Below are 15,368 nucleotides of genomic sequence, written 5' to 3'. Positions count from 1 at the left end.
AATGAATAAAGCTTGTGAAAAAAGAAAAATGTTAGGATAGCAGGGCTGTTGGCCCTAGGCATTTCCGATAGGCTTTAGAACAATGCTTTATCCTTTGCTTGCACTTAAAAATGAAAGATAAGTAAATAAATAAAACCTCATAACACACAGATATGAAGAAATATGAAGTGGCTGGTGGCTGGACGGGCTTTCTTGAGTGAGGGCTGAGCCACACCGTGAATTAAGGGAGGGACCCCCAAGTCCCTTACCATCTAAACGGAAGTAGGAAGTGTGGGGCTTGTGTAAATCCAAAATCCATGATCCTGTGGGTTGACCTAAGAGCAGAATTTCTCTATGCTCGTAGAGTCGGCAAGAGAAAGGACTTAATGTCTCAGTGGACTGGTGTAGTGGGTCGCTATGAAGCAATGATCCCCTCCGTCATCCAGTTATCAAAACCACCTCAGAAGCTTCGCAGAGAGGTGGACTCCGGGTCTCACTCTAGACCTGCTGGATCAGACTGTTCCAGGGAGCCTCGACACCTGGGCTCTTTTTAATTCCCCGGGCGCTGCTGCTAACAGCCAGCTTGGAGGGCCACTGGGATGAAAGTTTCCATTCCTCTACATTACGTTGTTGGAGGGAGGAGGAGCAAATATATGGCACCACGTCCTCCTCATGTGCCCGTGATGGACATCACTTGTTGATCCCCCAGTCTTTGATGCTGAACTCCCATTCAGTTTTAAAAATCTGTCTCAACAAAGTGCTCCCAAGACTGCTAGCAGCCAGAGTGCCCCAGCTGAAAGCTTAGATGCCATTCTCTAGGAATTCCAGCCGATGCTTGGGAAGAGAGCGTTGAACCAGAAACCTCAACTCAAAACAAAGAAATATATACCCATAGGCATATACTGAGCCTGTCGCCCAGCTGACTACCGAGCAGGTGTGTCAGCGTGGAATGCTCTCTGACCTGGAAGAGGGCTCATAACCCCCTGCCATCTTTCCACCATGTTTCCAAGGTTCCCCCATGAGATGCAGGAGACCAGAGACCCCAGAGGGGTCTCTCTCCAACTCTTTTCTTTCTTCCCGCCCCTCCCTACGGTACCTGAACATACAGGAGTTTTATTCTGCACAGAAGAGCCACTGATGGGCTTCCCATCTGCGGTGACACACCAGCAGTACCCCGTGTAAGTATGGCACTGCACCTGTTCAGGGAAGCAGGGAGGGGGAAGAGAACTGTAAGTCGTGGGTCACCATATCAACAGTCAGCTTTCACCCCTTCCAAAGCCTTGCCACCATGGCGAAGGAGCTCCTTCTAACTCTCACCCAACACCTGTCCCAACTACCTCCTGCAGGTGGCTCGGTCAGTCGACAACATGGATACGTGTCTTCTGTGGGAGCCCCCAGGTCCAACCACAGCAACCTACCTACGTGTCTTCCTTATGACTTTTAATGCTGAGCATCTTATATCCTATCGACAGGTCCACTTTGTCTTTCCCGTGAGGGTTCTCACCAAGACCTGAACATACCCCCCGCCAAGCATTAGTATATGCACTCCCATCCATCTGTAATAAATTTGGTTTGGTGAACTAATCTGGCAAGTGTAAGTGGGAATGTCACCATGGGGGGCTAAAATGACCCTTCCTTAACAAGCAGTGCAAGTAGTGCTTCTTCTAGCTTCTTCTAGCTTCTCCCAGCATCTGGTCAGTCGGCCTGCCTACTGCTCAGTGGCTCTCGCGAGACCAGGGCACACACTAGCAGTTGCCCACGAGATGACAGGGTTAAGGTAAGAACAACGTCACTTGACTCTGCAGCTTCTAGTTCGAGATGCCCTGCTGCCCCTCGGTGTGATCATCCTCAAGCCTCCATACTTGAGTCCACCCCGTCTGGGGATAGTAAATAAAAATGAGGCTTTTGCTTCATTTGGGTAACTATTCTCTCTCTCCCAACAGCTATCACTCTGCTCACCTCCTCTCACCCATTTTGCAACGCGGAGTTTTTAAACACAAATCAAGGCATCACTCGCCTGCTGAAAACCACTCCATGATTTGCCACTGGATTAGGATAGAGATTAAGCTCCTGCATGTGGAGCTCAATCCCCCATGATCTGCCCCCTGCCCACCCCCCACAGCCTCATTTTACACCCATGTCTTCACATAAACCCTCCAGTGGAACCACACTGAACCTTTCCAAGCCTGCAAACACATCCTAGGATTTTATGATTCTGAACATTTGTTTGCTCCAAATATCCAGTGGTCCGGGATACCAATCCCCAACACATCCCCAACCCCCTCCTTGTCCCTTTGTGTTCCCGCCCACTTTGTGATACACTTTCTGGGCAAAGCAATCCCAGCCTCCCCGCCCTTCTCCTCTCCTGACCCTCCACATCCCCTGGCTCTCTGAATTCAGAGCCCTTATCTCCCCCACCAAGACTGTGACATTCTTAAGGCAAGGGACTGCATGCTGGTTATTTTCTACCTCCTAAGCATCTAGCAGAATGCCTGACATTTACTGTAGGCATTTGATGAGTTGAATAAGTGCTTCATTATCATATTTTCTCAATTCTTGGTCCCCATCAATTCTAAAAATGTAGCATCCATTTAAACAGCCCCACCGCATTAAACACGGACCTCAGTGACAGGATGGGTGCCAGTGCAAAGACATTAACATGTGAAAAAAAAGTGCTTCTTGGGATCAAGGACATTTTGGAATCAAGGATAGACAGTAACAGCATACAAACTGACTAGTAAAGTATATAGGGGTAAGGCAAGAGAGGTCTGATGGTCTGGGTGAAATCCAGAAATTATCGGTAAGGCAGAAAAGCTCCACAATGGCTTCTGCTCTTCTATGGGTACCAGAAGCTATAGTTTTCCCCAAGACAAGGTGTTGTACTATAGACCTACCCATAGAAATCAGGACAAGAACAAGATGGGGGCATCTTACCAATATGATGACTGGGTATAAACGAGGCATTTACCTCCACTGCTCCATGTAAAGAAACTACATTCAGTGCCCTTGTTCCGGTACCATATTTTTGTCCCACTTCATCTCATGGAGACATCTGTAAACCTGATGGCTATGGTTGCTGCCACAGATGCTCACCCAAGATCAGTATCTTGGGTTGAGTCAGCGCTACCTTCTGAGAAAGCCTAATGACGGAATGGAAGAAACCCAGACAGACCTGGGTTTGAATCTGGATCCAGCCAGTTACAAATTAGGCATGTTCCTTAGCTCTCTGAGCCCCATCTATAAAATGGGGAGAACATTGCCAAACCTGGAGGGCCCTGGCAAGGGAAACAGACAGGGTGAGTCCAGAGCCTGGCACGGAAGAGAGCCGGGTACAAGGTGACCACGGTGATGATTGCTCCCAGCTGTGTCGCAGACACCTGGCAAGCTGGCCCCCTTCCGGGCCAGAGCTCCCCTGGTAACCTCCAGAGGTTTGGGTGGGAAACGCTCCTGGAAACTTGGGAGTTTCCCCCTTCAGATTTTGTCAGCCCTGCAGGGGATAGTTGCTAGATGATTCCTCACCAGCGGCAGATTTTAATGGGGCCTGGCTGGCTGCTTTCTCCTCCCCAGCCAGTAATCACCTGTGGAGAAACCAGTCCCCAGGGCTGGGTGGCCACACTGACTCACTCCCAGGCCCCTTGGCTCCTGTGGCCAGAGCCAGCTTCCCTCTCCGTGAGGACTCTACCCTCCCAAGTCCAACACTGGCGCAGTCCTCTGGCCCAGTGCTGCCTGCTGGGGCTGGGTGCTATGGTCACACAGCCTGCGGGAACAGCTGGACAAAAGCCTCCTCCACCCAGGCACACAGAGTCCCAGCCAAAGCTACTGAAGAGGGAATTAAATGCACGAGTACGAGGCTAAACCCAACGCTTTGTTTCAGGGGCTATAATCTGACCTCTGGGCTAAGCAGGTCCCTGGGGCCACAAGCTCACTGAGTGTGCCCATTGTATCCCTACAGGCATGTGGACGCTGCCTCCCAGCCCCCAGCCAGGCCCACAGGCCCAAACACAGCCCCATTTTCCCCAGGGCTCTCAGCATTTTCCTCGGACCAGGCTCCAAGGAGTAGACTCCAGATTACAAAATCCTCTGCTGGGAGGTGCTTCCAAATCCTAGAGAAATAGAATTGATTGGAGGAATTATTGCCATGCATGTAGTAATGGGCTCACAGAGGACCCAGGTAAGGTCTCAGGCTACAGGAACCCAGCAGATGACCAGCAAGCACTTCCCTTTGCCAAAGGAGCCCCATGTTATTTGCCCATGATTCTCGACCAAGAGGCTGTTTGTAAGCTTTTTGGGGGGGCAGTTTCCAAGACCTCTTCTAAAGGAAAAAGAAGTTAGGTGGAGAAAGAAGGCAAGGGTCATGGAGTCAGACTGCAGCCCACTTAACTAACTAGTTCTACCACTGTCGTCAAGTTAGCCACTTACCTCTCAACCCTCTGCAGCCTTGGAAACGTTCTTAATCAAACCAAGCCTCAGACTGCCCCTGCCTACTTAAAAACTGGAGATAATTATGGGGCGCCTGGGTGGCTCAACCAATTAAGCATCCAATTCTTGGTTTTGGCTCAGGTCATGATCTCAGGGTCGTGAGATCAAGCCCTACATCAGACTCTGTGCTCGGTGTGGAGTCTGCTTGAGATTCTCTCTCTCCCTCTGCCTCTGCCCCTCCCTCAGCTCAAGCTCTCTATATCTCTTTAAAAATAAATAACATCTTTAGAAAAATAACAGGAGATAATTATACTTACCTCATTCAGTTGTTGAAAGGATTAAATTAGATAATGTAAATAAAGCACTGAACTCACACAGTAAGTGCCCAGTTAAGCTTAGCTATTTATTTTTATTATCATGTTATTTTTCAGCAACCTATCTGTACACTCAAGAAGGGCACAGCCAGATTCCCTGATGGAAACCAAAGAACATACTATTCTGACCAGTCCCAGGGGAAGGGGGTAGTCTAAGTTCAGCAAACAGTTCGAAAAAGTTAGTGGGAGAAGGGAAATTTTGTTTTCATACAGAAGTAGTTCAATTACTCTCAGAGGAGAGAAGTAAGGCGTCTTGCAGAAAAGCAGTCAGGCTATAAATTCTATAGAATTGATGGCTTACATACACATAATCAAAATGCAAATTCTACCAAGTTTGGTTTCCTACCTTGACAACTTATTTAACATTTTAAATTAATAAGTAATCCCTTTTGTTCTACCTCCCGCAATACCAGCCTCAAATTAATCAACTTTCAAATTTAATGGGAAAGTTATGGGCCATGAGGAATTGCAAAGGTAATTAGCAATTTCTAGGATCTCCCTGTGCAGCTGTCAAAGCTCAGGGCTGATCCAGGCCCAAGGGTATGGATACAAACCATGGAGTTTGCTCCTATTCTATCTGGAGCATGTTGGGAAAGCTGAAATGTCAACTGATGGGTCTTCCTTCAGAGGCAAAAGTGTTTATATATCAACCTAAGTGAAATTACTCATTGCTTAACTATACTGTTGAATATGACTGGCATACTTAATATAGGCTTTTTTTTTTTTAAGATTTTTTTTTTTTTAAATTTATTCATTTGACAGAGAGAGATCCCAAGTAGGCAGAGAGGCAGGCAGAGAGAGAGGAGGAAGCAGGCCCTCTGCAGAGCAGAGAGCCCAATGCGGGACTCGATCCCAGGACCCTGGGATCATGACCCAAGCAGAAGGCAGAGGCTTTAACCCACTGAGCCACCCAGGCGCCCCTAATATGGGCTTTTATACACCGAGGACGTTGTATGTAAACCTCACAGTAACCATAAATCCAAAACCTGGGATTGATACACACACACACACACACACACACACACACACATACACACACACACGAAAGAGAAAAAAAGCCAAACATAAACTACAGGAACCCAACCATCATAAAGAAAGAGAACAAAGGGAGAAAAGAACAGAGAAGAACAACAATACAATAGAAAACAATTAATAACATGTCAATAAATCCATACATATCAATGATTATTTTATTTTATTTATTTTAAGATTTCATTTATTTATTTGGCAGACAGAGATAACAAGTAGGCAGAGAGGCAGGCAGAGAGAAGGGGAGAAGCAGGCTCCCTGCTGAGCAGAGAGCCCGATGTGCCCTACAGTCCCAGGACCCTGAGATCATGACCCGAGCAGAAGGCAGAGGCTTTAGCCCACTGAGCCACCCAGGCGCCCCTCAATGATTACTTTAAATGTAAATGGCCTAAATGCTCCAATCAAAAGACATAGGCTGGCAGAACGGATTAAAAAACCAAAACCCATCCTAATGCTGCCTACAAAGAGACTTATCTCAGACCTAAAGATACAAACAGACTGAAAGTGAGGGGATGAAAAGATATTTACTACGCAAACGGAAGTGAAAAAAGAAGCCAGGGTAGCAACACTAATAGCAGACAGAACAGACACTAAAACAAAGACTATAATGAGAGACAAAGAAAGACATTACATAATGATAAAGGGATCAACCCAACAAGAAGATATAAAAATCGCAAATATCTATGCACCCACCATGGGAGCATCTAAACACATAAAGCAAATACTGACAAACATAGAGAGAAATTGATAGTAACTTAATAATAGTAGGGGACTTTAACACCCCACTTGCATCAGAGGGGAGACCATCCGGGTAGAAAAATCACTTAAACGTACTTTAAAACAGTGTGTTTTTAGGTAAGCACATTTCATCTCTGACTCATACACTTAAATATTTTTGGCAAGAAGCCCTTTGTATCAACAGCCCAATGGTATATTTCAGGTCAACCTCTGTCCAAATTAAGACAAATGTGAAATTACTTTAAGCCTGTTCAACATTAGCCCAACTCCCAGACATCTGGAAGAATGTGGGAGGCTAGCACTCTCAACAAACACAGTGAGTAACTCGTGAGTGCGGGGAGCAGAGCAAACACCAGCTCCCAGGATAAAGCAGAGCAGGGACTGAAGGCAAGGACTGAAGTGAGAAAAACAAAGGAGACTCCCAGACAACGCATGTAGACAACTGCCCCCCACTGCTTCCACGCCCCAAATGGAAAACACCTCTTCTACTTCACAGCAGCTTTTTACTCACCACCCATGATCCCACCAGACCATCCAAGTCATGCTGTATGCAAGTCCTTTATAGGACAGGCACGTGGAGCAGAGGTTATGTGTTTAAATGTCACAGCTAGTTCTTAACAGCTTGAGAATCTGGATCCTTGGGGCACCTGGATGGCTCAGTTGGTTAAGCATCTGGGTTTGACTCAGGTCATGATCCCAGCGTCCTGGGATCGAGCCCTGCATCAGGCTCCCTGCCCTGCTCAGCGGGGAGTCTGCTTCTCCCTCTCCCTCGGCCCCACACCCCTCCACCCACCCCCGCTTGTTCTCTCTCTCTTTCTCAAATAAAAAAATAAAATAAAAAAAACTTCCAAAGAAGAAAAAAAAAAAGGAAGAAGAATGTGGATCCCTGGATTCAAACTGCCATAAAATTTCAGAATTGACAGAGCTGGGGAAAAAAGAAAAAACAAACCGTAATGATCACTAGTCTAATGCAAACATTTCACAAAGGAGGAAACAGGTCCGAGTCTGAGTCCTCGGACACAGCCTGAGTTCTGGCAGCTGGATGTCCCTCAGAACTGAAAGGGAGAAGGAGAAAGGCATGGCCCCTTGTGCCGGCATTTGAGGGAACTGACAGGGTCTCTTTGTGCCTTGTAACTCTCTGGCATATGGAACTCTTTTGGGGGAGATGAAGGGAGGGGTGGAGATGGAAATAGGATAAATACTCGAATCAAGGAGGCGGCTGGAAAAGTCTCTTGTTCCAGCTGGGTGAGAGGATGCTTCCGGTGTGGTTCAGGTGACAGTATTGGGGGGGCCTCCACTGTGGCCCCTGGCTGGCCTGCTTTCCTCTGGCTGTTCCTGGAGGGCTTCTGTGACAAGGGTGGGACCCCACATCCCAGAGTAGCTCCTCTGTTGTTAGGCATTTGCTCTCCTTGCTGCCAAGGGCCCCCAGATGCCCTAGGCCAGTCTCTCCTGCTTCTAACTCCTGCCACACTGAGATGCTTGTGAAGACCGCAGGTGTTCCAGAAGGTGTGACCAAGAATTACCGGGGGTGAAGTTCTCTAGCCAAATAACTTTGGAAACATTGGGTTAAATAAAATCGAAAGATTTCTTGATTATCTGACTTAAGACTCTGAGAAGTCAGATCATGATTTAGATCGAAGAGGAAGATAGTGTTTGCAGCAACCCCTAAACTTATTTAACAGGGGGACCCTCCCTTAATTTTGTGTGGGGAGCATTTCGTGGGACTGGTGGTCTCTGAAACGTGCTTTTAGAAAAAGACAACGTAATGAGCTACAAGGCGTTGCTGCGTTTTCTTGCTTTTCCCAGTCTGTCCTTCTTACAGCCCCAGATCGGGTTCTCATTTTAGCTCAATCTTCCTGAAATAATTTCCCTCCGGCAAGCCCCCACCGCCTTTTTGTAACACTTTCCCAAGCTCTGTATCCGTTAACAAAATCCATCTTGAGTAGCCTCGGACCTTCACGGACAACTGGATCCCCTCCAAAGCACAGCACCTTCTCACCCCGCGGTTTCTTCTCCCCCCCTCTCTTTTCTTTGTGCCTCTTTTGTAAAATAGAAAACGTGAGTCATATGCAAAGGGTCGGGCTTGATGCAGCCTTCTTCGCAGCAACCCCCAAATCTGTCATGAAATAACTCCTATCATGCACACGAACACTTCCCAGTGGGAAAAAGGGAAACTACGAAGCAGAAGGCATGTGGATATTTGTCTGACTCTCTTTTGGCAGTGGGAGTAAGAGATTTTTTTTCCTCTCTTATCTGCCAGTTGCCCCAGATCAGTTAGCAGGTACTCTGGATTAAGTTAATGCACAGTGAGAGTTCAGCATCTTGCTATTGGTCCAACTGATAACTTTGTTTCGGGGCAGTATTTCCGGCGGCCCCACTTTCCCTTTGTCCGCATTCCCTACGGGACCTTGGAGAAACTGTGTGCCTCCATGGGTGCCATAGGCCCTCGCTCGCTGGAAGAATGATGAGGCCTCGGGCCATCTGAGACAGCCGCTTGTTGCCCTAGAACATCTCTCTCCATCTGAAGCTGCCGGAGAACGTGCTTTATCGGGTGTGCTCCCCACACGTACAGTTTCGGGATTCCTTGGGTCTGGGATAAGTTGGGAGAATCTGCATTTCAAACAAGCTCCCAGGTGCTGTTGCTGCAGGAACCCCATAGTTCAAGAGCTACTGCTTTAAAGGAAACTTCCACCAAACCGCCCTTTCTGGCATTTACCATGAGCTCCTCAAGAAACAAGTCCTTTTCCAGGTGAAAATTTGGGAACAAGGAGCCTATGACCATACCTCCCTCCCAAGTTTTTATGTTCCTGTTGTTTTGATGACATCCGCGGTCTTCTGATTCATGGGTCTAGTGACTGCAGCATTAAATCGTCTGGGTGATTTTACTCATGGGAAAGAGTTTGCTTGTGGTAAGAAGAAAGGGGGAAGAGGGAAGGAATAGTGTAATTCTTTTGGTTTGACTAGCAGGAGCTGTTTTTTCCCCTCGGTTTAGGAAAACTTATCCCGCAAACGGCCCCCTCATCTTTAGTCAGGTTTGGCTCAGAAGCAACAAGATGCAGAAGGAGTCAAAATGACAGGGGTCTGAATACCAATCTCTGCCATAAGCTGTGTGACTTTGGCCAAGTCACTTAACCTCTCTGACCTGTCAGGGATACTGAGCTACCGGCACCCACCGAAAAGGTTACTGAGAAGACAAAATGAGACGAGATAGATAAAGCATCTAAAATGCTGTGGGCTGTAGCATATGCACTCCGCACAAGCTGCACTTGTCCTTTCCCCTTCCCTTCGCAGGCAAGATGGAGGTCATCACTTCAGAGCGCCATCTTCTTATTGGCTGTAGACATTGTCTCTTGTCTTCTGCCAGGTTAGGGAAGCTTGTATGTTGGGGAATGAGGGCCTTTCCTTTTTTATTTATTTATTTTTTAAATTTTTTTTAAAGATTTTATTTATTCATTTGACAGACAGAGATCACAAGTAGGCAGAGAAGCAGGCAGAGAGAGGAGGAAGCAGGCTCCCCGCTAAGCAGAGAACCCGATGCGGGGCTCGATCCCAGGACCCCGAGATCATGACCTGAGCCGAAGGCAGAGACTTTAACCCACTGAGCCACCCAGGCGCCCCATGGGCCTTTCCTTTTAGAATATTTACCTCAACCTCTAGAGTTTAATGGAGGAGATGCAGGAAAGGAAGGTGATCTTACAACTTCAAATATGAAATATCCTCCTCAATTTGAAAGTCTTTGTTGACACATTTTTATGTGTTGATGGTGTAATGAAGCTGCAGGCATGATATTTGTTAGAAGAGGTGAATTCAGAAAGAGAGCCAGAATTTCTCTTTCCTAGGCTGTTTATGACCACACCCCAGTTTTGGGAAAGACTTTGTAAGAGGCAACGTGGCAGATTGAATTCAGGGGGAAAAGAGACATAAATCCCTATGATATGGGAATGACTGATAGAAATGAGGATTTTTGCCAGGGCAAAAAGGAATGATTTGTTGGCTAAAAGAGAGAATTTCACAGGGACATAATAATGTCTATCTTCAGACTTTCCTGAGGAATGTGAGATTTCTGCAGATTCAGTAAGTCCCATAGCTGGGACGGGGGTCATCTGTGGCCAGTGACAGCTCTCCAGTCAAGGTAGAGAAGGACTTTCCTAATAAATTGTCCTGAAATACATTATGTCTGTTGTCTTTGGTGGTGATAAGCTTCCTGTCCCTGGTGGCAATCAAGAAGAAGGTAGATGACTGGGTCCTGAGCCCTCGACTGAGACAGGGTAGGGAGCAGAAGGGGAAGATGAACTAGATATCTCTGAGGTCTCCTTTTACCCAAAAGCTCTGTGATTCTACACCTTGCTCTAAGTTGAACGTCTGCTACCCAGGAGTACAGTGAGAATCTACTAACTGGACCCTAATGATCAGTTAGGACCACGCTTCCAAGTATCTGATGAATATTTTTTTGTATTTTTTCAAAAAATATAAACACCATCCCCTCAACACACACATAAGGGATGTTTTAAAAACCTGAGTGTTAGACTCTCAGGGACCCAGAGGACCTTCTTTCCTTAACCCCATTCCCTCTGTCTGATGCCTAGAATGGCCTAGGCTTTGTAAGTAGCAAATAGAGCACTTCTTGTTTACTTGCTTTTATTTCCTTTTGGGGTTGTTGGGGGGGGTGCAATATCAAATATGCTTTTTTTTCTTTTTTAATTTTAGTACAGTTGAATCAAATATGCTTTTTTTTGCTGTTTTTTAAAAAAAGGTACCCGGTAATAAAGCTGCTTGTGGGTAGGAGCTGTATTCAGAGCAGAACTGGGCAAGTCTGGCCAGGGGAGAAGCTAGGGAGGGACAGGGATGGTCTGCAGGAGTGGGCACTCTTTCTTGTTTCTCCAATGGACTTCACGTTTAATGAGACTTCTCCACCTTCATATACCTCCCTCCTGTGTTCTTATTTACTGCCTTTCCCTACTTTGGTGGGGAAAAAAAAAATCCTACCCCTTTAATTTTGCAGAATCACTTAGCTAACTGATCTGCAGGGTCACCTCCTGGCATGTCGTGTGTGACCACAGGAGCGCGGCAGAAGTCCTAAGTGCATGTATATGAACGGCTGAGCCTGGAAGGTTCCTAAGTGTGTGCTGCACACCAACTTGTGCCTCCCCACCCAACTGAACGTTAGCTACAGTCTTGTAAAATCCAAAAAAAAGTGTGGAGGTCACCTCCCAGAGGCCATTGAGTGAACCTCCCTCCCAGGGCAGGAGCACTCCCTCCTCTCCCCAGCAGCAGCCCTGCTAGATGCCAATTCAGTTCCCAGGATGGGAAGGTAAGCTCTCTCTGAGTCAGACATTCCATCTGTGGATTGCTCTACTTGTGAAAAGCTCTCCCTGTTCTGAGTCAGAATCTGAGTCACTATAAAGTTTACTCAGTGATCCTGAGTCAGCTCCCTGGGACTATTCAGTAAAAAGCTATTGTCATCCACAAAGGTTGGAAGATGGTTCTCTGTATCCGCCTGGTCATCTCCTCCCTGCCCCCCATCCCATCTGTTGGTTCTTCCACCTGTAAATCAAACATGTCTGGCTCCTGGGAAAGCATGCAGGGTCTGGGTGCTCCCAGCTGGGTGTCCGAACTCCCCACGGCCCCTGGTAAGTCTGTCCCTACATTTGTCTATCATGGAAATGCAAGGTGCCAGCTCTGGGCAGTGTGTGCTGCTGCTGCAGGGGGGTGTACTTGGGAGGGAGAGAAGGACGGAGGCCTGCTTCTCTAGCCTTCCTGCAGCCCATGGGGACAGGGAGGCTCAGAGGTGGTGGGCTTCAATCATAAAAATTCACTTTCACAGGACAGCCGATGATCGGCTACAGGATTTGATGAAAATGCTCTGGTACGAGACCATGAAGACAGCTGCACACCACTCTGTGAATGTTAAAAGGCACTGAATTGCACACTTGAAGAATAAATGTCATGGAATGTGGATTTCATTCACTAAAGCTGTTATTTTAATTTTTTTTTTTTTTTTTTTTACGTAGGCTCCGCACCCAGCATGGAGCTTAACGAGGGGCTTGAACTCATGATCCTGCGGTCAAGACCTGAGCTGAGACTGGACTTGACTTAGCTTAACCATATGCAGCTATAGATCCATATCTGGTGCCCCTCAAGCTGTTATTTTAAAGAACGAAACCAGGCGGCCAGCTCCCAGGTCACAGTGTGCTGACCTCTGAAACGGTTCAACCAGCTCTCCCATTTTACAGATAAGCAAACTGAGGAAGAGGAAGAAAACTAACATCTAAGAAAACTCACCATTTTGTGCTAAATAGTGGGTATTCCCATATAAATTATTGTATGCAGTATCTGGTTGTGGAACAAAAGCAACACAATGAAAAACACATGTAAAACAAGAAATAGGATGCCCTGGGCATGGTAGATGTTCAAGTTGTAACAATAATAATGTGTTTGTTGCTTATTTAACCAAAAAGGAATAAGAAAAGCAACAACTTGACTGACAGTGGATCTATTTACCATTATGCCACTTATACATAAAGAACGGGCTTGATTTTTTTTTTCTTCACAGTGTAACTGCTTTAAAAAAAAAAAAAAGTTGGCATTGTACACGCCACAGAAGGCTTGGGGAGCCTAGAGCAGGCCACCATGCACTAAAACATACAGAACCGGCTTTGTCCAGGGGCATCCAAAGGAGCCATTTATAGCTAGAGAAGCTCCGAATACTCCAGCTTCTGGATGCAGCCAGGGTTTTAGTACTTTACCTAGAGAGGCCTCTGCTATGAGCAGAGACCCACATGGCTGCTCTAGGTAAGACAGTTTCCCATGAAGACAAAAAGACATAGTTCCTAGACTCATCAAAGATAGGACGGACCCTTCCCCTAGGGACAGTGCTCGGCATTCCCGCCTGCTGATGTTCAATCTACCTTGGTCAGCACGGCACGGATACCTTCCGTACTTGCGGGGGACCTGGAAGAGGAAGGTCCAGCTGGTAAGCCCGGGTGATCCCGGGGCAAGCTAGTCACATCTCAGGCCCACAGGGGCAACTTCAGGAACAGAAGTTCTACACGACAGGGTGGGGAGAGGGAGGAGCTCAAAAAGGAACATCAGGGATGCCTGGGTGGCTCTGTTGGTTAAGCATCTGCCTTCGGGTCAGGTCATGATCCCAGGTCATGGGATCGAGTCCCACATCGGGCTCCTTGCTCGGCAGGGAGCCTGCTTCTCCTGCTGCCTCTGCCTACCACTCTGTCTGCCTGTACTTGCTCTCTCTCTCTCTAACAAATAAATAAATAAATAAAATCTTTAAAAAAAAAAAAAAAAAAAAAGGAACATCCACACCTGCTTCCTAGCTTGGCCCAGGCACTACAGAAATAATAATTCCCTGGGTATTTGGAAATATATCAGTAAGAACTACAGCAGTGCTGACAAGGGGAGCCCACCATCTTTGCCAAAAAAACACAACTTTTTCTTTGCACTTCCAACTTCAGAACAAAGCATCATCAAAGGAAAAAATAATGACAGCTCCCCAGGTCCCTAAAGGCAAAAAAAAAAAAAAAAAACCCTCAGGAAATAAAAAAATTATGTGTAAGTGTGCATTCGTGTGGGGAGCAGTGATTAGAACAAGTAAAAATGAGGAAAGTGTTAGTGCCAGATAAATCTTTATTAAGGAAGACTGTTCCTGGAACATGAAATCAAAGATGGGAAACAAAATACATTTTATCACAGAGAAGTAACATCACAAATGGTGTTTTATAGTCTCTAGCATTGTTAAAACCATCCAGCTACCCCCCAAAATTCAAGTGGCTTGGGAATGTATTTGATAATAGCTACGGATCAGCCATGTTGCCCTCGATGCTGTGGAAGGCTATTTGGTGGTATGCATCAGATGCTTTAAAAAGTACGCGTCCTCTTGACCCAATATTTGACTTCCAGAAATTGAATCCCCAAACTTCTGGGATTCACTATGTAGTCCATGCAGTGGAACACACTGCCGCTGTTAAAAACCAGGTAGCAGGGCAGGGGGATCCAAGATGGCAACCCAGGAAGAACCTGAGCTCACCTCTGCTCGTGCCACATTGGATCTAAAGCTGCATACGGATCATTTCTCTTTGAAAAAGATCTCAAAGTGCGACAAACTGCTTCTCTACAGGGAAGGATAAAAAGACCCCATCAAAATGGGTGGGAGAGGCAGAGGTGCCATCTTGGCAAAAACCTCACACTCTCAACCCAGCCACGTGCTGACCCACAACAGGGAAGGCTCTCCCCAGTCCAGCATCTGTCTGAGAGCTCCTGGGGTTTGCATCAGGGAGATGAGCCCTCCCAAAACACCTGTCCTGGAAAAGCAAGGGGATGATGTGCAAGGCACCCAAAATGCTATAAGAAACTGAGATTTCCCTCTTAAGAGGGCTCGCAGGTGGTCCTGTTCACCCTATTCACTTATTCACTGGATCACTGAATGATCCAGTCCAAAAGCAATTTGAAAAGCACCTGGACTGTACGCAAAGGAGATTCATTTCCTGGTCTGGGGGCTTCTGCTGGAGTGGCGGTAGACAGCCGGGGTTCTCTCTAGAGACAACAGTGCCAGCAGATGTTATCTGGGTCCTCTCCATTTCCTGGGGCAGGCAGGCCCATTCAGACACAGCACCCTCCCCTGCCCCACTGGGAGGCAGGAGGAAGGGTGGGGATGGGACGGTCCTGGCACGGTCCCTTTGCCCTGCTGAAGCCATAGGCGGTCACAGAGCCGCCCTGCTGAAGCCATAGGTGGACACAGAGCCACCCTGCTCCCTAGCTGGGGTAGATAGTCACCGATGCCCATGGCATTCTCCCACTCCTTTGCTAACGTCAGCA

At 47.0% G+C, this 15,368-nt stretch overlaps 1 protein-coding gene across 3 annotated transcripts in view; it reads right to left on the bottom strand.

Moving 5' to 3' along the window:
• The window catches only part of SMOC1 (SPARC related modular calcium binding 1), a 148,575-nt gene that overhangs the window by 53,407 nt on the left and 79,800 nt on the right, over nucleotides 1-15,368 (bottom strand). For all 3 annotated transcript variants that reach the window (XM_059182450.1, XM_059182451.1, XM_059182452.1), the window contains exon 4: nucleotides 1,076-1,175. In XM_059182450.1, the coding sequence (XP_059038433.1) occupies nucleotides 1,076-1,175 (100 nt within the window). The remainder of the gene's footprint in view (nucleotides 1-1,075; nucleotides 1,176-15,368) is intronic.

Source organism: Mustela lutreola, chromosome 7, assembly GCF_030435805.1.
Source record: "Mustela lutreola isolate mMusLut2 chromosome 7, mMusLut2.pri, whole genome shotgun sequence".
Lineage (NCBI taxonomy): Eukaryota > Metazoa > Chordata > Mammalia > Carnivora > Mustelidae > Mustela > Mustela lutreola.
Note: the sequence above shows the minus strand (reverse complement) of the source record. Positions and strands in the feature narration are given on the sequence as shown.